Source organism: Diplotaxodon limnothrissa, linkage group LG8, assembly GCF_057381915.1.
Source record: "Diplotaxodon limnothrissa isolate DT_005_m linkage group LG8, D_limnothrissa_male_GT1.1, whole genome shotgun sequence".
Classification (NCBI taxonomy): domain Eukaryota; kingdom Metazoa; phylum Chordata; class Actinopteri; order Cichliformes; family Cichlidae; genus Diplotaxodon; species Diplotaxodon limnothrissa.
In genome coordinates this window covers 21,558,672-21,584,716 of record NC_140603.1, presented here as the reverse complement: position 1 = coordinate 21,584,716, position 26,045 = coordinate 21,558,672, and the positions used below count along the sequence as shown (strand labels likewise).

The 26,045-nt window shown below is 37.6% G+C and overlaps 1 protein-coding gene across 1 annotated transcript; it reads left to right on the top strand.

The window, feature by feature from the left end:
- Window positions 1-68: 68 nt before the first annotated feature.
- On the top strand, window positions 69-24,228 carry LOC146626854 (poly(ADP-ribose) glycohydrolase). Its single transcript, XM_085360860.1, has 17 exons — window positions 69-596; window positions 686-774; window positions 871-1,619; window positions 1,894-2,016; window positions 3,454-3,540; window positions 3,784-3,858; window positions 7,471-7,563; window positions 8,143-8,297; window positions 11,157-11,236; window positions 11,322-11,382; window positions 11,502-11,577; window positions 12,702-12,849; window positions 17,170-17,248; window positions 18,026-18,134; window positions 20,763-20,868; window positions 22,046-22,174; window positions 23,508-24,228. The coding sequence occupies exons 1-17, from the start codon at window positions 484-486 to the stop codon at window positions 23,681-23,683; spliced, it is 2,448 nt and encodes an 815-aa protein (XP_085216986.1). The 5' UTR covers window positions 69-483; the 3' UTR covers window positions 23,684-24,228.
- Window positions 24,229-26,045: the final 1,817 nt, after the last annotated feature.

The window sequence follows — 26,045 nt, the reverse complement described above, 5'->3', positions numbered from 1 at the left end:
CGCTTTCAAGTGATGTACGTTTGAGTTATCGCGTTTTTCTCGTAGAGATCTTACGTCACTCTCACGGAAGTGTTTGTTGTTTTTAAAGTAAGCTAATAAACTGTAGCATCGCTTCAGTGAAGTAAAAAAGTACGGGTCTACGGTTTAACAATAACAAAAGGCTGGAAAAGTTTCTATGCTGTCCTTCGAGTCTCTTTCTAAGTAAAACGCTATCGATTAACACAGCAGCTGCTCAAGTTTTTTGGATCATTGTTGGCTCAAAAATAGTTAGCACGTAGGCTAACCAAAAAGATACGACTGCGTGAGTCGTTTGTAGATAGCCTATCAACTATCTGCTGAATGTGAAATGCAAACATATGTTTCCCTTTATTGCCATGCATTAAATTTTTAGTGTGATAACTAGTAAGTTAATGGGCTAATTTAGTAATTACGTTCATAACTAAAGCACTGGCATCTACTTTCTAAAAAGAGATTGCGTTATGTATGGCTGCGCACCATTTTTTAGGATTTGTTCATCTACTGAAAAAGGGACTGTATAAGAATCAAGTCTGTGCAAAAAACAGCATCTTATCTTTGGCGTCAGCTCAAGTTGTCCTGTAAGTGCACATGTACGGTGCAGTCTTCAAGTTTAAATTGAACCCGCACGGCACGGACATGTTTTATGTGTTGTTCTATTCTTTTGTAGAATGACTGCACTGACAGACTTAGAACCTTTAGCAAAACGACTAAAGGTGGGAACAAGTGCTCCATTGTCGTCTTCATCTTCTCGTGGAGGTATTTGTCTAAAAATATTTTCCCCCCTGCAGAGCATATTACTACATTGCAGTATCCCCCCTTTGTAAAATAAAAATTCTGTGTTTTATTTGTCAGGCTCACTTTCGAGTAGTCAGAGCGTCGGTGCTGCGACTTCAGATCAAGAAAGAATGGAAAATAAAACCGAGAGAAAGGTGGTAATAAGGCCAAAAACAAGTGGAGCAGGTGACTTAAGAGGTGTCAAAATGAAAGGTCGCCTTCAAAGAATTGGTCCAACACAGCAACAAAAGTTCAGAAATACTCTTGAAAGATGGTTGATCAAGCCAATGGAAACCTCGAGTACAGGAGATGTGTGCCAAACCCAAAATGATGAAGAAATGATGGATGATGATGGTTTTCAAAGCACCTCAGCTCAGTCTTTAGAGTCCAAAGAAGCTGAAATACTTTTTGTCACTGACACAGATGAAGAAACCCAGCCATTAACTCCAGCAGACTTAGATCAAGATCCTCCTGTATCACCAGCTGCCAAAGATTCTGCAGGGAGTGATCTTACACCAACATTGCTTCAAAGTGATGATGATTTAGAAACAACAAAAATGGACACATGCCCAGCAACCTCCGATGGTTCAGTCAAACTCAATTCTAAAATTACAGACTTCTTTTCGGGGGTGTCATCACCAGGTTTTCCTGGGAAACGACGCAGGTCAGAAAAGTCTCCAGAGAAACAAGATACAGAAAATAAACCTAACCCTTCTGAAGTCAGTTGGCTCGGGACACCAATAAATGAGCTAAAGAGGATGCCAGAATGTGGCAAACCACTTCCTCCACTGAAGAATGTTCCTGGCCATCACACCGTGATGATTAGGGTTTGATCAGTTCTCTTCTATTCAGATGACAGCACAGATATAGTAATATACCTAACAATTCAAGAAGTTAATGTTAAACCTAAAAATTCAAGAATTCAATATTAATTGAATTTGAAATTCACATGTGATTTTAAGAGATTTTGTTGTGATTTCATCTCAGTGTTTATCCTGAATATATAGAGTAGACATACTTGTATTATTAATCATGAGACTGTTTGGTTTGTGTACGTGGAATGTCCATACTAATGTCATTTATTTTGATTCCCATTAACAGACAGATCTTCTTCAAAAGGATAAAGTTCCTGTTCCATATCCCACTAGATTTCAGGATGCCTGGGATGATGTACATGTCAAGATGCCTTGTTCCAGCAGGAACTTATTTCCTATAGAAGATGAGGTAAAGGCTCAAGTGTTTAAAACTTATTTTCGATGTGAATTAAGAAATGCACATGAAGTTACAGGTTGAGGGCATAAATTCGCAAGTTCTACTTAAGTTGTTTAAGTTGTGGGTTATGTAATCAGTGCAGTCACATGATACACATTACTGAAGGCAACTATTTAATTATTTAAAGCATCTAAAGAGAACCATAATTAGATGGCAAAACTATGGATGATGAATGAATGTAAAAAAAACAAGATGTATGTAAAAAACAGTCATAGTAAATTAATAGTATGTGGAAAAGAGAATATTTAGGACAAATGTGCATGGTGCAATGTCCTATCTGATGAGGCAGTGATGCTTCATGCTCAAATAACTAATCACATAGTGTTTTGAGTGTCACGTCTTACTCGTATAGTGTCCTAACATAACAGTGACAGTGGATGCTAGAAGCTTCTCTGCACCAGTGCTACATAGGCCATCACTGTAAACTCTACCCAGTTTAGCCTTTGTTTACTGTCTGTAATAACCTTTGATAACATAAAGGTATCATAATTCAGTTAGTTTTTAAAGATTTCTTTATATTAAATCAAAAACTTTTATTAATAATAAACAACGTCAGGAACATTCCATGTACTTTGTGATTTAAAAAAAATCTTGCATTAATTAAAATTTAATGCATAACCTTTAAATTTACTGTTCATCAAATGTCACGTGCTTAGGCCTTACCTTTGACCTCAGTATTATCTTTCTCTCCTGTCTTCTCTTTCATGCCTCTTTCTTGATTTCAGAGAGTAAAGCTGTCACACTTTAAGATTTTTCTTCTTCTAGGGAAATAGAGCAATTGATGCAGGTTGTGTTACAAACTGCACAGAGGGAGTTTGTATGTTTGCTGATATTTGTTGAGCTGCATTTAAAAATGAAGCATCTTAAACTCTGTTTATGGTTGCTCATGAATTGCTAAGTCCAAAAACTGCAACTTTACTTGCTTTAATGACATGAACACATGACAGGAATGAGAAGTAAAAAAAACCAATGTGTGCAGTGTGCAGATGGGACCATGGGGTGGCGTTAATTTCTCGCTGATATCAGAGGTAAGCAGCACCAGGCTGCAACACAGAAAAAAAATCAACTCCTTTGATATTTTTGTGAATTCAATGGACTCTAAAATGTGGTTCACTAACTCATTAATGCTGCTCTGGATCCTGCCAGCTCACTTTAACTCCTGCTTGTTAGTTGCAATAGTTAGAACAGTTCTAAGTTTGTAACATTATAGCTGGCAAGATGTCAAAAAATAGCAAAGCGTATGGTGCTTATTCATCCAGGCTGGGGTTATTCCTTCAACAATAGCTGTAAAGATTCCTCACATCTCTGAAGTTATGAAGTACAACAAAACAACACAGTATTATTGTTTATACATAAAAAATCTCAGACCTGAAATGTATACTTCCACAGGAAACACAAGAACTGCAGAATAAAAGTCGGTGGGAGCTGATCAAGGAAACTTTAAACAAGACATTTACAAATCCTCATGAGCTGAAGGTACGTTTTGTCCCTTCATTGGCAAGACAGTATGTCTCCTCTAGTATGTCTCAGTTGTTGTTACCAGACTCTACCATAAGATGGCATGATTAACCCAGAAACCAAAATACTGTCACAGAATTTAAGTAAGCTGACACTTTAAAAATGCAGGGATGCATACATATGGAGTAATTGTGACTTGAAGTGATGTTTAAGATTAATTTTGATTATCAATCTTATATGTTTATTTTTGTGATATTACAGAATGCAATGTTGAAGTACAGTGCATCACATGCCAAGAAATGGGACTTCGCAGCGCTTCATTTGTATTGCACAAAGGTAAACAGCATAGCTATCAGAGTGTGATGATTAATAATTGTTGATTTTTTAATCGCGTTGAAAATATAGTGAATTAAGCATCTTTTGTTTGGAGCTGTCATCGAATTAATACTGACACAGAGGTCTGTAATCACACACAAGCACATCTTAAAGATGTCAAAAGATTAGCTGTAGTATAATAAAGTATTAAGTAGCTAAGTATTAACTGTCCAATCACGATGCTTAATTGCCAGCAGAAAGCACCGTGTTCATCTGTTAATTATTCTGCTATAAAAACACTATTAAAAAGCAGTATGAATCAGTATCAGTAGATAAGACTAATAACCAAATTTGCAGCTCCATAATTGCAAATACTATGAAGACATTACAGACACAACTTGTTTGAGGTTATTGATACTAAGAGAGATTTGTCTGGTTAAATCCTTGCCATCCACACCTGGACTTCATTAAAAGGATATTAAAATGATACAATTGTACCTTATAAAAACTTAAGATAATTGTTTTAACGGAGAATATAAGGTAATTCTAAATTATTCTAAAGTTCTCTTACTAATGTAAGGAAATCAAGTTTTGATAGATTCCCCTTGAAAACATTTGATTTGTTTTGCCCTTTTTCAGACTTTCCTTTTCCAGCATTACAGACATGAGAGTGAAAACATTGCTCATAATTATAGAGAATTTCACAGGTTTTAAGATGTTGTTTACATGATTTTTTTGGTACTGTCCCAAGCTAAGTAAAAGCACAAACAAAGATGAGCCTGAGTTGCATCATAATTTCCAGAGCACTGTTGGTTCACAGGTCTTTGCTCAGAGTTGTCAGCGTCTTCTCCGGCCTTGTTTGGAGCCCATCCATCATCTGTCTTAATGTGCTCTGTGTCATTCTGTGTAGAGAATCACAGAGGACTGTACTACAATCTGCCTCATGAAGGGGATGCGAATATTCCACTTGAAGCGATAGCTGTGTTTTTATGTTTAATATAAGTAGCACTGAGCCCGTAAGAGTAAGAAATACTCTTTTTTTTTCACGGTGAAGTATTGCTACATCACCATGTACTACATGGCATCAGCTATATGTTTCACCGATATCTCTTATGCCGCATGAAAAAGGACACGTAAACCTTTTTTCATCAATGTCATTATACCAAATGGGTTTCTGTTATTTTGCTGAGCAATAATGGATTTAACAGCGGGACAGAATCCTGCAGCCCTTTACAGGCAAAATGGGAGTCGAGAAAATATTTGGTCTTTAGTCAAAAGGTCACATTTAGTAACTTGTCAGAAATGAAAGTGGTTGAGTTTACATTCTCGGAAACTGATTTATTCCAGCCTTATGATGTTAAATAAATTGTATGGTGTATGTATGATATAATTTATGTTATAAAGGGAATTCTGTTAGCAAATTTTCAACATGTTAAGGCTGAGAAGCTTTAGCCATAGGCTAAGTATTATTGTTTCAGCTGGCTTTGGATTGTGTCATTTGTCAATTTGAATGACAAAGTTGTCTTATATCATACAAAAAAATACCAACTACCAATGAACATTTCATATAAAGTCACATTTTAGATGAGGCCCCTTGTAAAGTGTAGATAGAGACATCAAACATCTGCTTGTGTGCACATTTGACTGCTAAATTGTAAAAACAAAAATTGGTATAATTGAGGGTTATGTTTGATACCAGCTGATAACTAGTGACGTAAGTGTCACTGATGGGCACCGTACTTAACTCTTTTACTTTTGTGCCATATAGAATTTACTCAGAACTTTCATGTGTTACAAATCTGTGATTTTTATATCATTATTATTAAAGGGCTGAGGCCACCAGAGCCGAGCTCCACCTCCCGATAACGAAATCACTGCTTGTTAGAGCTCAGCTTTAGCTCCATCAGCATCACAAACTCGCATACAGAATTGCCCCTTAAACACAGTAAAGTTAGCCACAGTAGACTTATTATTACTTATTATTACAAATTCAGGAGATGCCAAGTGAATAAAAAGTAAAGAATTAAAAGACAGCTATTCCAGTTATTCTACTAATGGAAACACAGTTTCTTATATTAATCCTATAAGCTCTTTTAGATACAATATTTTATTGAATGATAATTCTATAATAAACAGAAAAAATAAGATTGCTTGTTTTTTAAATGCACAAATGACACAATAAATTTAAATAACTGTCAGTCTTCTGCTTTTTATAGTTTCAGTGGAACTAATTTCTACTAAAGGGTAATTCTCCTAGTTGAACCCAGAATTAACCCTGGAATAAGCCAATAGTCTTCATGTGTGTAAATGATCCAAGAGAGCAAGTAGAGTTTAGTATTTGTTGACATTTAATTAAAAATAAAAGCGTTTGCTTTACTTCCAATTGTGTGGAAAAGCGAACAGCGTAGAATAATGCACGCAGCTTTTCACCTCCTGACGTCTCCCGTGCTCCTTGCCACATTGTATGATTTGAGTGTCAGAGAAAAGGAGGGATTGAATAGCATGGAGTGACGGGCCAGGCATTTTCATTGAATATTCATCTGAGGACGGATTCCTTATGAATAAGTGAACAGCTGTTGACAGAAAGCATCAGTTTTGTTCTCTTTCATCCGCCCAGTCAGTGCTGTATTTACAGTTAGGAGCATGTGTGTTTTACTTTTACATGGTCTCATGTCCGTGGACTTGGTTAAGCAGATTGCTTTAATTTGTAGACCTGTTGGGAAAACCTCTGGTTTCTTGCTGCTTACACCCCCACGTCTTGGTTGATTGCTTTGTCATTTCGGTGCGATGTACAGAGCAGTATGAGGTCATACAGAGAGTTAGTATAGCTGATTTGATGCACGTCTTCTTCTGATTTAAAGAGTTCAGCTTATACTGCCTCAGCTATTTCTACTGTCTCCTCCGTCAGCTGCCTTAATTTATAATGCCTGTAGGAGCAGTTTACGATGTCAGCTAGGTCATTACTTACAACACTGTTTAGTCAGGCTTCTTTTGCCATAATATAAATGTCCAAGGCTAAATCAACAGTAAAGGCTTCATGTGCTGGGAACACACTGTCCTTTCTATTTCAGACACTTGGTCATTTGCATCTCTTCCAAGAAGACTGTTTAATCAGTTGGCATGCAAGTGTAACCTTGATGAAATTGCTCTGTTATTGATCATTCTGACATTTTGTAGCCAATATGGATGTAAAAAAAAAAAGAATATATAATGTCTGTTATCTATACGATTCATAAATGTGGTGTAGTCATGGAGGATATGCTACTATGGGGTGATATTATTATTAACATAGATGACCTGTCCCACTTAGACTTGATGTATTTTTATAATATGTCACCACATCTTTCACATTCTCTTTTTAATTATCAGTATAAGAAGAGAACAGTTAGCTGTAACAGTCATTGAGCTCCCATAGATGTTTTACATCTGCATATTGTGGATTGGAATGCCCTTTGATTTTCTATAGTGCAGATATTTCAACAGTATTTGTTTCACCCTAAAAATTTTGATATGGATCATAGCTCGTGATTTTCTCTGTCTGTCTCAAACTAATCAGCCGAAACAGCTAATAATGTCACAGCTGATATTTGTGGCAAAGCAACAAATATAAACAGATCTCTGGTTCTCTCCAAGGTCCTGGAGCCTGATGCTGCTGAACATCTGTTTGAGTCCCTGCTGCCAGACATGGTGCAATTAGCGCTGAGAGCATCTGAGCTCTGTACCAAGGTAAATCCGTTGCTAACCAATGGAGACCGACATACTGGTCTTTAACATTATAGATCATTGCAGCACATTGATCAGAAAAGTCATATAATCCTGTAAAATCATAGTAAAAATTATGAGTTCAAAACACATAAGATGAGATGTTTTGATCATCTGGATCTTACATCGTGTAGTTAGTGTGTTTTTGCAGTAGGAAAAAAATTCATGCCCTAATTTGACCAAGCAGCCTATCATCTTGTTAAATATTACTTCACTGCATTGATTTTATTTCTACTGTGATTCATTTAAAAACTCAAACGGTCCCTCACAAGTAGGCACATTAGCCAAACAGATTTGTAAGGGAACATTATTCATGTAGCAAACTCCGCATTGTTCTTCCTTGCTTATACAAATTTATTTATAAAATCATAACTGTAAATCTCCCAGACATGAGGGTGTATGGACTTTGATTTAAATTAAAGGTTGATTTAGGAAGCACATAATGGTGCAAGATTATTAGGATTTTTTTCAGCGTCTAATTCAATAAATTGACAGAACAAATTATTTTGACCTTCCTCGGTTGTACCTATTTTCCTCTTCTAGCCAATACCCCTCCTCAAGGCAGGCATGAACCACTCCATCACCATGTCTCAGGAGCAGGTGGCATGTCTGCTCGCCAACGCCTTCTTCTGCACCTTCCCCCGACGGAACTCTAGAAAGACCGAGTACTCCAACTACCCAGACATTAACTTTTTCAGGTAATCTGGGGATGTACTACTCTTTGACTCATGGTGCTAAACGTAATATGATGTTGTTCGGTAAAGTATGTATTCGGGACAACTAACTTCATTCACTATGCATGCTTTCCTTATTGTCACATGACATAATGCTGGTCTTTGTCAGGATTATCAATGTAGGTCTTCACTTGGAAAGTATGAAGCATGGCTTGAGGGAAACCAGGGCCCAGGATGTGCAAAAAGGGAATCCTGTAGTAAAACATTTTGAACATAGGAGTATCAGTGTTCGCTAATGGAGCCACGCAGCAAGCTCCTGGTAAATGCAAATCATCCATCAAGCCTATCATTGAACTTTTTTCATACATAGAAGAAGATAGATAATGGCGCATTTTCACATGGATTTTTTCTACTGAGTGAACACAGATGTCTCAGGAAATGTTTGTTCATGAAAATTTGCTTCAGAGATAGATGTAAAAGCATCATGGGAATTCATCAGTAAAATGTATGTGAGCTCAATTCAAGAATTTAGAGATATTACATAGTTTTGCATTTTCTTTGCATTTTGATTTTAACTTTCATTTCCTTTTTCTTTTTTGTTTTTAATGCAGTCTAGTTCAGTTAGAGTCCAGAGTAGATTTTCTTGTTTCAGTTTAGTTTTTGCTGTTTGAAAATATTCAATTTTAGTTTTCATTGGTTTCATTGTTAATTTTTTGTCTTTTTGATTATTATTATTTGAAGGTGATTTGTCAGAGGAAAGATTTAGGAAATTGGTACAGCTATGAGAATAAAAACACAACTTACAGAGTCTCAATAAACACGCCCATCAGTGCCTCAACAGGCACTTTGTTAATACAATTTTACCAAACTAACAAATACTAGAAATATGGATGTTCCCTGCATTTTTTTAAGTTTTCTAAGTTAGGAAAATCATTAAAGTTATTCAATTAATTCTAATTAGGTCTAGTTTCTATTTTTATTTTTGTTATGTAAATTTTTACACACCCGCTTTTAGTTTTTGCTTTAGTTTCAGTTAACTATAATAATCTTGCAAAGATTAAGTGACAAACTATGACCTAAATGACAGGTTGAACAGAAATGTGCTAGAGCCAACCCTGAAGGGAGTGTTTCTCTGAACGAACTGGTGCTGGTGCTTTCCGTTGAACATAAATTTACATTTATTCATCGAATTTGAACGATGCTACTGTTTGCTTTCTCTTGCACTTGAACGTTTCTCCAGTATGAGAATGTAAAAACAAGTGCATTCCATTCAAAAACACTGCATGCGACAAACATTAGGGTGTTTTCTTAATTCTGCAAACTTTCACTGTGGAGATTGTGTGGGCGGTGTAATGTAAATGAGTCTGCAGTTCACTGCAGAGTCATCTCTGTTGGCATCACATTGTAATTACCTAAATGGAAGAGGAAATTAGATTAACATTGACTCAGATGGCTGCTTGTGACAATAGAGAAGGCCGTTGGCTATTTTGCAAAAGGCAGTAAAGGAGTTCACTGGCATCTGAATTTCATTTATGTTATGGTTGTGCTGTAATTTCAAAGAAACTGCAGCATCGTCCCCTTTTCTTCCTGCGCAAAAGTGTCCTAAATATCCTATGTGGTATGAGACAGAAAATTAAGTTTATTTCATTATTCAAAATCCTTAATACATTTTTATTTCACAGGAATACCCAGAGGGTTACTAAAGGAAAAACAAACACTCATTATCTGCGAATTTATTTATTTATTTTTATCTCAAAGCAGTCTTCTTATTTGCATTGAGACAAAAGTGACTATAAACACTATTATCTTTGAGGGTTTTTTTCCAGCATTGACTCTGCCATTCAACATGTTCTTCCTGAAACTGTATCTATTATTTTACCACAGAGTGCAGCTAAGTTTATTAGAAACCCAGCAGTTACACTAAATGTAGCTATATACACCCTTTTACTGAGTTGCATCATACCTTCTGTACATCAGTTGGAGGTAAATTTATGTTATATAATTATATATTAATACCGTATTCCCTAAAGACTGTATGGCGATCTGTTACTAAAAGGCTGCCTTATGTAGTAGCTACCTTATGTCTAAGACATTTTCCCCGGGGACTACATGAGGCATGATTGTTTCTCGAGTCCACGCTGACAAAGAGAAATGAGTGCTGGAACTGACTTCAATGAATGAGTTTCCCATCCCCTAAAGGGCTCTCAGTGCACTGAGCTTTTGTCATTATTTCATTTCCTTCACTTGGAATTTCTCTCTTTATATTGTGGCATGTGGGGTGAGCTGCAGGGTTTTTTAGAGTGTGCTTGAGTGGGAGATGGTGGGCTTAATGCTCAAAGTGTATTCAAACCCATCCACTGCGCCTCGCTGTTAGCAGCTTTGTGTGTATCTGTGCTATATTCTAGGGGGATTGCCTTTTTGCCTCCTGAGGACTCTGTTGCTTAAAAGGGACACGGGGCTTCTTAATGTATCCCCAAAGAGGGAGGCCTGTTTCCCTCTCTCTCTCCCTTTTTGAGTGAGTGCTGTGAAGTGGCACATGAGTATTGCTCTGTGATGGCAAGCCTGGGGCAACTCCGTTGTCGTAACAGCGAAGGAGCTCCTACATAACCGGCTACTGACTGAAAAGGGAACTGAGTGAGAGGTGAACTAATTCATATCAAACGTTAAAGCATGACTGAACTCACATGGCTAAAGTGGACATCCTGTGTCTCAATTTTTCTTGGTCCTAGCTGTGGCATTTTGATTGTGAGGGTTGGGCATTTGGTTGGGATGCTGTGTTAAACCAACTTTCTTAAGAAGTAAGCTTTTAATTTTTGTTTAAAAAACCGGATGTACAATATCAACAGTTATGTAATTAAATCCACGATTTGTTCTCATCTGCAGGCTTTTTGAGGGGTCCTCTGCAAAGAAGACTGAAAAGCTGAAAACCCTTATGTGCTATTTTAACAGTGTTACTGAGAAAAGTGAGTGGTCACATTTTCTTCATGTTAAAAATTTACTGCCACATAATTGTCTTGCCAGATAAAACATTTCCCTTGTTTTTTGCAGTGCCTACAGGTCTTGTAACATTCACCCGAAAAAGTCTGAATAAGCCACCAAATTGGAAAAGGTATAATAATATGATGTCAAAATAATATTATATGATGTATTCATTGGGCTGTTTGGAAACTAGCATGGATACATGTTCACATGTTCTTGATGTTGATTAAAAACTGGAAACTGTTTCAGCTCACAGACTCCACTCACGAAGCTCCACATCACCTGTGAAGGAACCATTGAAGATGATGGGTATGGAATGCTTCAGGTAAGAGAGAGTATGCGAGGAATGCACGAGTTGGAGAGACTTGAACCCATTGAATCTTTGCCCAAACGAGCTGTTTGTTGGAGTGTGCTTGGTTCCCATCCTCTTTCCCTTTACTGAGCCGCCTCATTCTAGAGTCTTCCACCCAGAATGCTTACTACTGCTGAAAAGGCCTTTGAGGGAGCATTTGATGTGTCGGAGGGAGTTTGCGCTGGGACTGGGGTCGAGGCCTCTGAGCCTCTTGTGCTCTCTGGGTCGACGATACTTCCTGTATACTGTCAGGATGGCCTGCTCTGGCTTTCACCTTTTGTTTGCCTCCAGTTGCCACAAACTGACAGTTGATGTGCACACATGAAAAGCTCCGGGGCACACTGCAACTTGGATTGATGGATGCTCCATGCTTTGTTGGGGTGGGGGCTGTGGTGAGGTGTTGACAGCCTGTCAAAGCAGACTTTGGAGGCTGGCTCGCTGTCCCAGAGATGAGTGACCAGTTTAGGGAGATCTGCTCTCAAACTGCTGCTCATCCCTTTGCAGCTTCTTCCTGGGGTTGTGAGGGGTTTGGTCTGGTCTGTCTACAGGCCAATGAGCAACTGTCAGAGATGAAATTGTAAGATTATATGTTCCACATGGGTGCTTTCTGACTAAAACAATCAATTCACGTCTCTCTGAGCTGAATCAATGAGATGAACGTTTGTTCTGAATCACAAACAGACTGAAATAGCAGTATTTGTGACTGGAGAAATATGTTTATTTTCACCTGTAGGACTGCTCTCTTCATTTGAAATTTGCTACTGGCAGCCTCATACCGAAATGCCTCTCCTGGGAAGAGTTTATTTTGGCATGGAGGACAGATCTCTGAGTAATGCCAGCACCTTAGGGCACCTTTCCAATCAGCTTGTCAGGGATTCTGTCACAAACTGAATAAAAAGGGCAAAGACCATTTCATGAGGTGCTTTCTTCCTGTTTCCAAAGCTGTCCATTTTAACGTCAGACAGAATGTTAGCAGTTAGATATTTTCTTTTTATTTTCTAACATTTTCACATGTGACAAAACAATAGATGCTGCAAGAGTATTAATAATGTTTCATAATCTTTCCTTCATCATCAACCATCTGTCTTGATTTGCAGGTGGATTTTGCTAATCAGTTTGTGGGAGGAGGTGTCACCGGGTCTGGTCTGGTTCAAGAGGAAATACGTTTCCTTATTAACCCCGAGCTAATTGTTTCTCGTCTCTTCACTGAAGCACTGGATCATAATGAATGTCTGATTATCACAGGTAAGTGACAAACACTCTTTAACCTTGTTAAACAGTAGTTGTTACTAAAGGAATCCTATTCAATGATTCACAATTTAATCATATGATTCCGATCAAATCAATAACGCCATAGTCTCATTCTTCTACTTTTCTTCTACTTTGCTTTTTCGAATTTGACAGTAGAGAAATTGCATTGATTTCTAGTCAAACCCAGCATGGAGAACACATTGCACAGCTTCAGTTTACAGCTTTCTGACTCAGCATGGGGCTAAAGGATGTTTGTGGCAATTGTCCTGTTTTCTGTATCTGTCCTTGTCACCTGTTTTCTTTTGATTGGGTACACACGGTAAATTCTGGAGACAGACTATGCTGTTCTGATTGCGCTGTTGGGGCTTTCTGTTGAGTAATACTTCAGAAAGGAGTGTTTGCCACAAACAAGGCTGGAACAGGCCAGTAGACCCAGTAACAAGAGCATCCCTTAGGGAGCCCCAGCAGGAGGCTGATGGCACCTGTCTGCTTTGTGGCTTGATTGTGTTCGATGAAGACTTTAGACAACCAACCAAGATACAAACTAACAAAAAAAACAAACAAAATAAACAAACCATACTCAAATTCTCAAATATAATGTGACAGTAAAGGCCGCTAGTGGAACCAAGTCACACTAGTGAGTATGGTTGATGTGCCTTCTGATAGAAGTAAACAGAAATAGATTAATTGGTTTCACTGTGCAAGTGACCCAAAGCATACTGCTAAAGCAACCAAAGCAGTTTTCAGGGCAAAGAAATTTGATATTCTTCAGTGGCCAAGTCATCTAATCTCCGCTCAATAGAGTGTGCTACTCAGTTATTAAAAGCTTTAAAGTGAATACAGAGAAACTCAGAAACAATCATCAACTTAAGTACGTTAGGGCAAAGATTTGGCAGACCATCTCAAGGAAGAAACAGCATGTGGTGATGTTCATGCGCTCTAACTTCAGGTAGTCATTGACAGAAAATTATTTTCATCCAAGTATTAAAGACAGTATTTAAAATTCTGTTAGTTTAGTCCATTTACCGTAGTTTTCAGGTCATAAGCCGCTACTTTTTCCCCACACTGTGAACACTGTGGCTTATACTGACGTGCGGCTAATGCATTTTTTTTTTCATGCGGCCAAAAACATTTTGCCTGGTAACAGTAGACCAATAAAATTGATAAGTAGTATATATACAGTATATATTTTTAGCGGTTGTTAAGAGACGTTGTAATGTTGTTTGTGCACTGTTCCGTAAAAAAACCATAAGCAACGTAATTTGTGTGTTACCGATACGTACGTATACTTAAAGGTAGCCGTGTTACAGGCGCTGTTCGAGGGAAAAAAAGCATTTGCAGTATGTATTTTTGTATGTTACCATAACGTTTATGTTACCATGTTTATGTTACCTTACGGATTGAATTAAACGTTAAAAATCCTCACATGTAGTATTTCTGTGTAAATATCTCATATTACGAGTGAAACGCATACGGCTTAAAATCCGGTGCGGCCTGTACAAGTACAAAATTGATTTTCTTTCTAAAATTAGAGCATGTGGCTTTTAATCAGGTGCGCTCTGTAGTCCGGGAATTACGGTACTTTTGAGCCTCTGGCAGATGTCAGAGGTATGTAATGTAAATAATTCCTTTGCAGTTAATGCAATTCTTTTGTTAAACTATTAGAATTAAAGCTAAAAGTCTGCACTTTATTCACAGCTTGAATTTTTGATTTGACAAAAACAAAACAATTTGTCCTTGTCTAAATACTTATGGACTTGACTGTGTTCCATTGATGTATATGTGTATTAAAAAAAATTTAAATTAGTCAGATCTGTCTCTCTTTGGCCCCACCGGACTTATTTATGCACCATTTATTTGAGTTATTTTATTTTGTATAACTGATAGAACATATAAGCTGCTGTAATTAATCCAGGTGTCTGCACAGGCCACATATTACACATTTTTGAAATCATGCTGAGTAAAATCACTATGAAGTACTCCAAATATCTACTATGTTTTTGCCTATTTCAGCTTGTTGTTTTGCATTGATTGCAATGTTTTGGTTAATCCACAACTCATTTCGATACCCTTAAGGGACAACAAACATCATGGATTACATTATATCATGTTTAAATAAAAACATCTTAAATTAAACGTCCTCCTTACATAGCACGTGCATTGGGTAAGAACAGGAAGTGAGGTCCTAGAGGCACCAGTCATACTGCAGCATAAGAGTTTCTCGCTCTCATAGAGTCACCTTGAGACTTCTTGCTGGCCGCCTTTCCCGCGTCTCTGCTTATGCCACTTAACTTTATTACTTGGGCCCAGAATTAATTATAGCTGGAAGACCTGACTCAGACCTGCTCTACTAATGGACTCTTCCATTCCATCATCTTTATTAAACCCGGGCTGTATCTCTTGTCCTCCACGGTAAAAGTCCAAGCCTTTGCTGCAATGTGGTCATGTGGTAAATCATGTTCCCTTGTGATACATTTTGGCATACAGTACTGAAGCTAATGGATCGTACTCCTGCACTGAAATTTGCAAAAGTGCCTTATCCTAATTGAATTTTCCTTGATTGCTAGATATCTGGCTGCCAGTGGGGCGGTCACAAGTATAAATAGTATCAAGGAGAACTCATATGAACCATATGAATGGTGGTGCTGACCAGAAAATGTGGTTCATGCTCGGTGCATGCAGGAGACAGTCATAGGGATTTTTCATTTTTATTTTTTCACAGTATTTTTTTTTTTTTTACAGCATCTACAATTTGAACATAATTAAAGCTATATTTTACCCATGTGCTATCCTCTTTCGTTCAAATGCAGAAGTAAAACTTGTTAAAATGAGATACACTGCTGACTTTCTAGTGTCTGGTCTTCCACAAGAATGTGAGACAATTTGTTTTGATGCATTTACACATGAATGGGACGACCTTCAGTGAATTACACCCGCTGTTTTTTAATACGACCTGTTCATTTATAAATAATTTCTAAGGAACAGACACATCTTCTTCTAGCCAAGATCGATCCTCTTCAATTCTTACTAGAATAAATTTTTAAATGGCAAATGGGTTGAATAAAAAGCAAAAGCGTAATCTGTTTTGCTCCTGAAGAATGTGCCATTCAAATGCAAAAATGTTTGAGAAAAGAAATCTTATTTGGAAAACCAGTAAAGGTCAGGTGTATGCATAGTGTATGCACACAAAACCATCTAGTACAACAGCTGTAATATCCCATCTTTAGATTAGATATCAACATCACGAAAGTATTTATTAAGTAGTAGCTTTATGGGTTTTTTTATTCAGTTATAGTGCTGGGTGCAAGTTGACATGTGTTTGCCATCAATAGCGTGACTGAAAAGTACCTTTGCATGTACCTCAGTCTTTTGCAGACCTTTTGACCCAAAGTATGCATCTCTAATTTCAAATGTGCCAATGGCACTGAAGCTCAAAAAACTTCATATGGGCACATAAGTCATGTAGAAGGTTTATTTTCTAGCGCTGTTAAACTACACGAGGTATGTCATTGTCTTACTCATTTTGCTTATTTAAAAAAATAGAGGCTGGTTAATTATTAATGATGTGTCTGTCAAGTGGAGTGCACCCTAGAGATTCCCCCATGTGTTACTAATAATAGCTGCTGACCAAGGCTTCTCTACTAATCGCTTGGTTTATTCACCTTGCAGCATGAAGCATCTCTGCAAGTGCTCTCAACAGCTAGGTACTAATGAGTGTTAATGAATGGGAAGTTAATCTGTGGCCCAATTATATTGACTGTCCTGTTGTCTACCCCCCTCTGCTCCCTCTTTACGGGTGTTGAGTGCTTCGCTGTGTGCTGGTGGTCAGTCATTGCTGCTTGCATCATTTCAAGAGGGGTAACAACTTGACCTTCTGTTTTTCAGCAATCGGATGCTCTTCGATCACTTTTAACCCCCTAAAAAGTATTTAGTGCAAAAAATTAGTAATAATTTGTTTTCTTTTTCTGTGTGCATGACTTGTTTTAACAATATTAATTTTCCTTGTGGTTTTAAGCATTGAGCTGGGTTTAGGAGCCAGTTGTTTGTGTTACACTAAAGTATAGTAACATGGGGTTTCAACTACTGATAGCATTTAGGTGGGAGCCCTAACAGAGTTTTTAAATGTCATTGCTTTTACCTATCAAAGATTTGTTATTCTGTATGTTAACACAATAAACTAACCCACATATTAGTTTTGAATCATGAAGAGAAAGATAAATAATCTTTAATTCTAAGTATGTGTAAATAAAATTGAGATTTATATGTTTATATGTTGCCTGCTTAAGTGTGCCTGAAGTTCCTGTTTGTTATTAGGAACGCAGCAGTACAGTAAATACACAGGATATGCACAGACCTACCAGTGGGGTGGCAGCCGTTTGGACACAACTCCAAGGTATCTGGTAATTTTACTTGGTTTAAGACCTTTAACATTTTAAAATAATAAATAAAAACTGTTGTAACTTTGTTAGATCTCCTTACATTGATTAGCTTGTCTTTTTCACCACCTTGGTCTAGAAATATCTTGTAAAATAGTCACACTAGTCAAACTGTAGCATGACCAAAATTACTGCCAGCGTGTGCAATGAACCTGTGAAATTGTTGCTTCTGAAATAGTTGCTATGTCAACACAGCCATAAAACCCAAATGAGATGGAATCAGTTTTTTATCAGGCTGAGACCAAGTTGCCAGTTACAAGCAATCTGTTTGTGATAATATGGCCATTCACTCTGATAAATCAGCAGATATTGCAAATCTGTTGCCATCTACATACATAGAAATTCACAATTACTAATTACTTTCAGAGTCCAGACAGAATTTTGTGAATCTGAAAGAAAAATTTATATATTTCTCATTAAATAGTGATGTGGTAGCTATGGAATTTAAGCTGCAATTATTAAAGGAGTTACTGAAGGAAACATGCAGTGGTAGATTCTTTCCTTGAAATGCATGCAAGCCACACACAAACTCAACCAAGGTTTCCACTGGCCAGCTGGCCCCACTCTGAGATCCCATTTAGAAAGGTTACCATATTTAGTACACATACGTTTTCCTTTAACTTTAAATCTCACAATGGATGGATTGCCTTGTCTTTTCTGACTCAGGGCAGCATTTTGTTCCACTAAAACATTTCAAAACCATTTCTTTGATTGAATTTTTATTTCATTTTCAGTGATGGCTGGCAGAGAAGATGCACTACGATTGTGGCCATCGATGCGCTGCAGTTCAGGAACTTTCTTGAACAATTTCAACCAGATCGACTCAACCGAGAACTTAACAAGGTTGTCTTTTACTTTTGTTTCACTCCTTATTTTGTGTTATTTTTTGCAGTTGTTTTTCTTCGCTCTGTATGTTACGATGAGTTGAGTAAAGTATTTGCCCAAAATTGTTGAAATTAGGACCATAAATCTCGGAGTTCGGTGTGGTCACTTATAGCTAGCTCCAAAAGTGAGTCCTCACAGACTTCATGGACAGCTTTGCAGCAGAAAGAATTATGTTTACAACTTCCTATGAAGAATTTTACCATAGCACACATCTTTAAAGGCCTAAATTTAGTATAATAAGGGATGTGGTCTCTTTGCATGCCAGGTTGGTTTTGTTGTAAGGCTGTCTCATATTAGCCAGTATTAACATCCCATTTATTATCATAGTGAATAATGGCTGCACCTTCATACCTATTGTGTGCTGACTGTTAACTCGCCAGTTCTATCCTTGTAGTAGATTCACTCCGGTAAGCGTTAATGACTTTGTGCTTCATCTCTGTCATCTCCTCTGGCCCTGCACCGGCTACATGAGGAGAGAGAATAATTATCAGGTGTGCCTGCTCCACCCCTCCCTCCAATTCTTGAGTTTACTGTTGCTGGAATTTGACACTATATGAACTGAAATCAATTGAATTGAAACACATAGAACCCCACAGCCAAGCCACTGCAATACCCAGATGCAGTTAAAACAATAGCTAAACAACAGATAACTAAACTTCACAGATGTAATCCACAAACCAGTTGGTTATGTCATAGTAGGTGCAGCCATCTTTTATATCCAGTCTATAATTTGTCTTATGCTTCACACCTGTTTAGATAGAAAAAAAAGAAAATTGTCATACATAGTGAGTGCTGCTGAAAATATACTTTTTCCCCCCCTTTTTAAGGGCAGCACTGTACGTTTTGATTTGGCAAATTTTTACACTGCATGCAGAGGGATATGTGTAGCAGCCTAGCCTGCCAAGTGACTTTGTTAACCACTACACTATAGAGCAGCTAGGTTTTAAAAAAATCTACTCTTAATTTCTAAATTCTCGGTTAATTTTTTACAAATTTGTATTCATGATGGTGAATCTGTAGGGAACTTCTATCACTGCCACTGAAGTAATTTCATTTTAGAATTTTGATTTGCATTGTTTTAATGGTCTGAAGCCATTTGGTTGCGAATGGGGGAAAAAAGTCTCATCACAAATGTCACCTGAGTTGATATTGACTTGTGTTTACTTTTCTCAGGCTAAATAGATGAATTATGACGTGCCATATGCATGTAATACGTACTGATAGATTGCTGTATTTGTAAAGAATAAACATAATCATATTCATTACACTGTCCATTAGGCCCAGCATGAATTCTAATAAGCATAATTAACCTTAGTGCAATTAATCACCGTTAGCACATTTGCATCATGTTAAAGACACAAAAAACAAAAACAAAAGTCCTTTGTTATGTGTAATCTTCCCATGGTTGTCATATCTATTTGTAATAGAAAATCAAGATGTTGATGTTGTCAGGTCTGCTGTCAGAAATCATGGAGGGGTTTGACAGCTCTGACAAGGATTTAAAAAATGGACCAACATGAAGATCAATCCCAGTTCGACTATTGTTCAGTTAACTGTCATATCTGCCCTTTCACAGGAAGAATTTATGACTGGTCAGTTGGAGGACGGGCACTTACAATTCGTTTTCAGTATACATCATTAATGTTAAGAGTCCCCTGCAGATATCTCATGTAACAACCTTTTGCAAATAATTTGCCATGTCACTTACAACCCACCCAACATGTGATTTCATATGTTTTTGGTTATAACACATGGGTTTAGTCAAACGAATCGATAACATTGAGTGAATAGCCATGAAGTGGAACAATGATGCTAAATGACATCGTGTTAAAAAGACATGTTCAGCCTAGTCAACCAAACCTTATTTTTCATGGCCTGTCAGCAGCATGATTGTTATTACAAAACAAATATTCAATTACTTTTTGTAGTCAAACCATTTCACTTACATCACAGCTGGACAATTACACTATTTTACCACTTCGTTAGGTGTACCATGCTTGTACTGGGTTTAACTGCCTCAGTTGGCCATGGCATAGATTCAACAAGGTTGTGGAAAAATTTATCAGAGACTTTGGTCCATGTTGACACAATAGTATCACAAAGTTGCTGTTTATTTTTTAGCTGTACATCCGTGATGTTAAGATCCCATTTAATCAAATCCCAATGTTGCCCTTTCGGACTAGGATCTGGTGACTGTGGATTTTGAAGAACAGTGAACTCATGGTCATGTTCAAGAGACCAGTTTGAGATTATTTGAGCTTCTTTACATGGCATGTTATCCTGCTGGAAGAAGCTATCAAAAGATGTGTATACTGTGATCAGAAATGGATGGACATGTACTCAGTATTGAACCCTACAGCCAAGCCACAAACCACATCCTGCCACTGCAATCCAGAAACACTGAGGTAGGCTGTGGTGTTGAAGCAATGCTCATTTGGGGCCAAAAAATATCCCCCATAAATTACAGGACCACCATCAGCAGCCTGAACCATTGATACAAGGCAAAATGAATCCGTCCTTTCGTGTTGCTTACAATATAATTACATTAAATGATTGCATTTCTAATTTTCTGCTGTCTTTGTGTAGGCTTACTGTGGCTTTGCATGCCCTGAAGAAAAAAGTCAGAACCTTTCAGCAGTTGCGACAGGAAACTGGGGCTGTGGGGTTTTCGGAGGTGACACACGTCTGAAAGGTAAGCACTGACGTAACACTGCCGTCAGAGGATCTCGTGGCGAAATGGGCTCCTGTAATCTTTGTGCACTTGGCAGTCTAATTGGAGTCTCTTCCTCGATATAACAGAATGTATTTTAGATAGAAAAGCTCCAGCAGATCAGTGTGAGCTCCATTTGTCTTCTGGGAATGCGTTCATTTACTTAAGGCCTGTTCGTTGGCTTCCTTCTATTGATCAAATGACAAAGTTAATATGTTTCATTAATAGAGAAATTGATCGCCTGCTTGAGTCCATCAATCTGTTGCAGCTTTCTGTCTGTGCCTTGTATCACTGTCACAGCAAAGGGAGCTCCTTTTTGCCAACAATTTGCAGTAATAGCTCTGCTTCTCACTTACTATCTGACTTGGAGACCTTGTGCTTACAAAGTATACATCCATCCATTTATTAATTAGCTGTAGCAAGGTACAGTCCGTTATAGGCACTATCACTACTGTCTGCTTAATGATGTGCCTCCAGGGAAGAGCTCTGTAATTCAGATGCTGTTCTCTGCCTCGATTTATTGTCTGTAGCATCGCATAGACCCCCTTTTTTTTAATTGCTGGATAATTTTTGAGGAAAGAGTTGAAAGGAGAAGGGGAGAGAAACAGCTGAAATGAAGAGATTCAGCTCAGAAATCCTGTGAAAATGTTGATTCAGTTTTGCTCATTAACTTGGCAGTGTACTAACATTCATTAATCAGTAGACACATTTCCGGTCTCTTAAAATATTCACAGCTCACCGGGGCCAGACCTGGACTCCCTTTGTAACTAATCCAGCATACTCAGTAGGGGTGAGACCAGTTCCCCAGATAACTTACCTTTTGCTGTAGGCTACAGAAGCTGATACTTCTCAGTTTTAAACAAAAGCTATTGGATGACTTTTCAGACCTCTGTTTTATTTGTCTTTGTTTTGTTTTTGCAACTGAATCTATGAACGTGTGTGGAAAACTCTTCAAAAGAATGTTCAAATTGTTTTTAGCTTCTATATTTTCCTTTCAAGCATTTGCTTGAATCCTTAATATACTTGAATACTCAGTTATTTTCCTTTCGAACTATAAATAAAATTTTTTTTAAAGTCCAGTTTAGTTGATATACTGCATTGAAACATATTTTGTGTCACATACACTATTGAGGCTCATCACTGCCTTCTTTTCCTCCAGCTCTGCTCCAGATGCTGGCAGCTGCTGAGGCGGGCCGAGACGTAGCCTACTTCACCTTTGGTGACAGCCAGCTCATGACAGATGTCCACAACATGCACTCTTTCCTCATTCAGAAAAATATCAGTGTTGGTAAGGGGAACAGCCCAGGCATCATGCCAGCTTCTTGTTTTTATGAAACTTTTTGCACTTTTACATTCAACATTTTTAAATTGTCAAAGATGCAATTAAAGAAATAAAGTAAATACAGATAATATGTATTGAACACGCCACCAATTTTCTAAGTAAATATAAGTAATATAAGTTTTAAAGGTGCTATTGACATTAAATTCTCACCAGATGTCTGTAATAACCAATCCAGTCCATACATGCAAAGAAATCAAACCATAGATGTCCATAAATTATATGTAACAATGAGAAGTGACACAGAAATGGTACTGAACACGTGAAGAAAGGGAGGTGCGAAAAGGCATGGGAAGAGAGGACACCAGCTGACATCTATCAGTAATCAGAAAGCAATCCTGCCACTTTGTGCAAATTAATATCAACTGGTTTGGTTCCCAACCGATGGCCTATAAAAAGGTATCTCGTTACCATGGTGTCACACAAGAAACATTTCATGATGGGTAAAATCAGTGCGCTTTATCAAGACCTTTGCAGCCTTATTGTTGTAAAACATACTCATGATATTGGTTACCGAAGAATTTTTAAGCTACTGAATTTTCCAGTGAACACTGTTGGGGCCACAATCCAGAAGTGGAAAGAAGATAATTTCATCATAAACTGGCCATGACCAGGTGCTCCCCACAAGATTTCAGACAGAGGAGTGAAAATAATTATCAGAAGAATTGTTCAGGAACAATGGAGTTGACTGACTTGTGGAGAGCTACAAAAAGGAAGGATGAATGGAAAAACTGGGGATATTTTTGCTAAAAATCTGTTGCCATCTACCAAAAGACAATGGAAACATCCAAGGAAACTTTCAGTTGGTTTTGGAGAAAGCACATAAAGCTCTATGGAAAGCACTAAAGCTCAGAGTTCATAGAAGGGGCCCACGAAACCTTCAGGAGTTGAAGACTGTGTGAAAGAATGGCCGTGGCATGTGACTAGTTTCTCCATACAGGAGGCGTCTTCAAGCTGTCATCACGATCAGGCTTTTGCATGTTCGATACTTTTTCTCGTGTCACTTCATTATGTAACATAATTATGTTACATCTATGGTTTGATTTCTTTGAATGTCTGGATTGGATGGGTTGTTGCCGACATCTGGTGAGAATTTCATTACAATAGCACCTTTCGAAACATATTTACTTAGAAAATTTTTATTATTTTTACCAGCTGTAATAATCCAATTATTTTTTGTTATGAGTTTTGGAAAATAATATGATCTCATGAACCATGAAATTTCCATCCTATATTTCAGTCTAATATGAAGATTAGACAATATCTCCTTGTCTTGTTACAGGAAAGGCGTATGATCTCTTGGGGCAGTATTACAGCTCAGAGTGCAAGAACTGCCTTGGTCGACGCCCTGACGTCAGCCTCTATTCCTTCATCTACCAGCAGGTCAACTCCTCCCTGGCGCCTGATGACTCCAACATGGGTTCAGCCAGACAACACGCACCCACTGACTGCCATTAACCCTTCGCTGACCCTTAAAAATGAGTCACCGTGATTTGCCTTTAAAAAATGAACATTAAATGAATAAAATATTTTCAGTTCCTTTGCTTTTTTAACAAAATCTATTTTCTTTTGTTCATATGATGGTGGATGTACCAGATGTGGTTTTAACCACAGGCTGATAAAAATGATAATGAAGGTCTAGCATGCATACCCTTTAAAAAAGGCAGGGGGTGGTTAGTTATGGCCGCGTCTGGCACTGTACTCCAAGATGTGTTCATTTGGCTGTAGCTGGTAATACTGCAGTAGATTGAGCTTCAGTGTGACGCGATTGTGATTTTAATGGTGAAGCAAAGGTTGCCATCCATCTTCTCAGTTTGTCATGTTGCCTATTTTTTACACCAGCACATATCCAGCCTAATTGAATTGGCTGTCAGAAATCAAGTTAGAGGAAAAGAGTAATAAGAATTGTGTGTTGGAAAGCTTGCGGTCCCAGAAAAGTGGTTTGATTTAAAGAGCAGCCTATTTCTCAGCAATAATCGCTTAACTTCTGTGTTTATTTATTTGCAGGCATTGAAAATGGATCCATTCAGATTACATTGTTGTGGGTGTTTCTCTGTTTGTGATTGCAATTAAGATATTAAAAAATAAGTGTTTGCGTCTTCCATTCATTTCAATGTAAAACAGTTTTCTTTGCCTTTTTAATTTTTATATAACATCACTAGAATTAAAATAAATATTCTTGGCAAATTTTGTTTTTCAAAGAATTAAAAAAGGTTACATTAAAAATCAACAGCACAATTTAAATTGAGCCACAAATCTCATCTCTGACTTGATGAATGATGGTTCCTTGTCCCACAGATGTTATAGCAAAATGACTTTCTACACAGCCTTACCATTTATCTGTCCCCAACTATTGCTTCATCCTTTCCTTCACAGTTTAATAAGGTCACACCTTTTATATAAACTGCACATGACACCTCATTAAGTGAAGAGTAGATCATAGAGCATCCAGTCAGATCTGGGAGTCAGGTAGTGGGAATCTGTGTGATTCGTCTGCCTGTTATACAAAATGCAGCTTCTTTTGCGTCAAGAAGCTGGCTGACCGAAGTTTCTGCAGGTAGATCTTTGGCACAATGTGTTTAGCTTTCATGGATTTCCATGGGTCTTTATTACAATTATGTATTTAAGCCAATTTGTGTTAAATAAAAGCTGATTAACACCATTAGCAGTCTGACATTGATACAGTTTTATCCTTTAATGGTAACTAAAGCATGGGCTCAAGCTGTAATTGTGTACTTCAATGAAATAGATGATGTTTTATTTCACATTTGACCATCATTTATTCAAACGCAAAAGTTGTTATCTTTCAATTTATAGATTGGCCAGTCTGCAGAGGTCTATATGCACTATTGTGAAAAAAAAATCTAGAGCCCCCTGTCATTTCTTTATTTTGCTAGGAAAAGTGAGTTTGAAAGGCAATATTTGGTAGGACCACCTTATTTTTCAAAATCAGCCTGAACCCTTTTAGAAAAGTAGTCTTCAGGAATAGTTCTCCAGTCTTATTGAACCACATTTATGGCTCTTCTTTGCTTGTTGGCTGGCTTTAGTTCTGTTCTCTTCAAAATGACCCCACACTGATTCAATAATGCTGAGTACCAGGCTTTAAGGAGACTAATTCATGACTGATAGTGTTCCAGTGTTTTCTGTCCAGGTATGCTTAAACCGCATTGGGAGTGTGCTGGAGATGCATGGTGGATCAAAATCTAATGGTACCTTTCAGTATTTACAATTCCATTGAGTTTGACAAGATCCTCAAAACCTCAAAATTACCTTTGCAAACATTGCAATATTTCTGTTAATAGCTATTTGGGGCTAAATACTCATTTACAACTGGCATTTTTAATAAAGTCAACAAAAGAAAGGGCAACAAATTGTGTTTTTTGTGACACGTTGCTAGTAACAAAGCTCTACTGAGGATTCAGTACAATATAAAATTGGTTCTTTGCTAAGTTGTCTGTTGTGTGGAGACACAACACTGGTTTATCCCTTGAGTTAGGTGTCTTTTTCAGCTTCAAGGATGTATAGATGATTGCCAAGTTGTTCAATAAATGAAAATAAATTCTTCTGAAAATTGTCAGGTACAAAGACTGCACTGAAAATGAGTGAAAAAGCAGCAACTGTCCCAAGAAAGCCTGACTCATTTGTAAGTAAAACATAAATTACAATCTGCTCAAGAATTTTGCACAGTACTATATGATATTTTTTTTTGTTGAATGTTAATTTAGTTTTGTTTGCTGAATGGATTCATGGGAGCTTGTAAGTAAATGAGAGATATGTAGGTGCCTCTAAGCTTGGTGCTGTCTGCCTTTATAGAATCAGG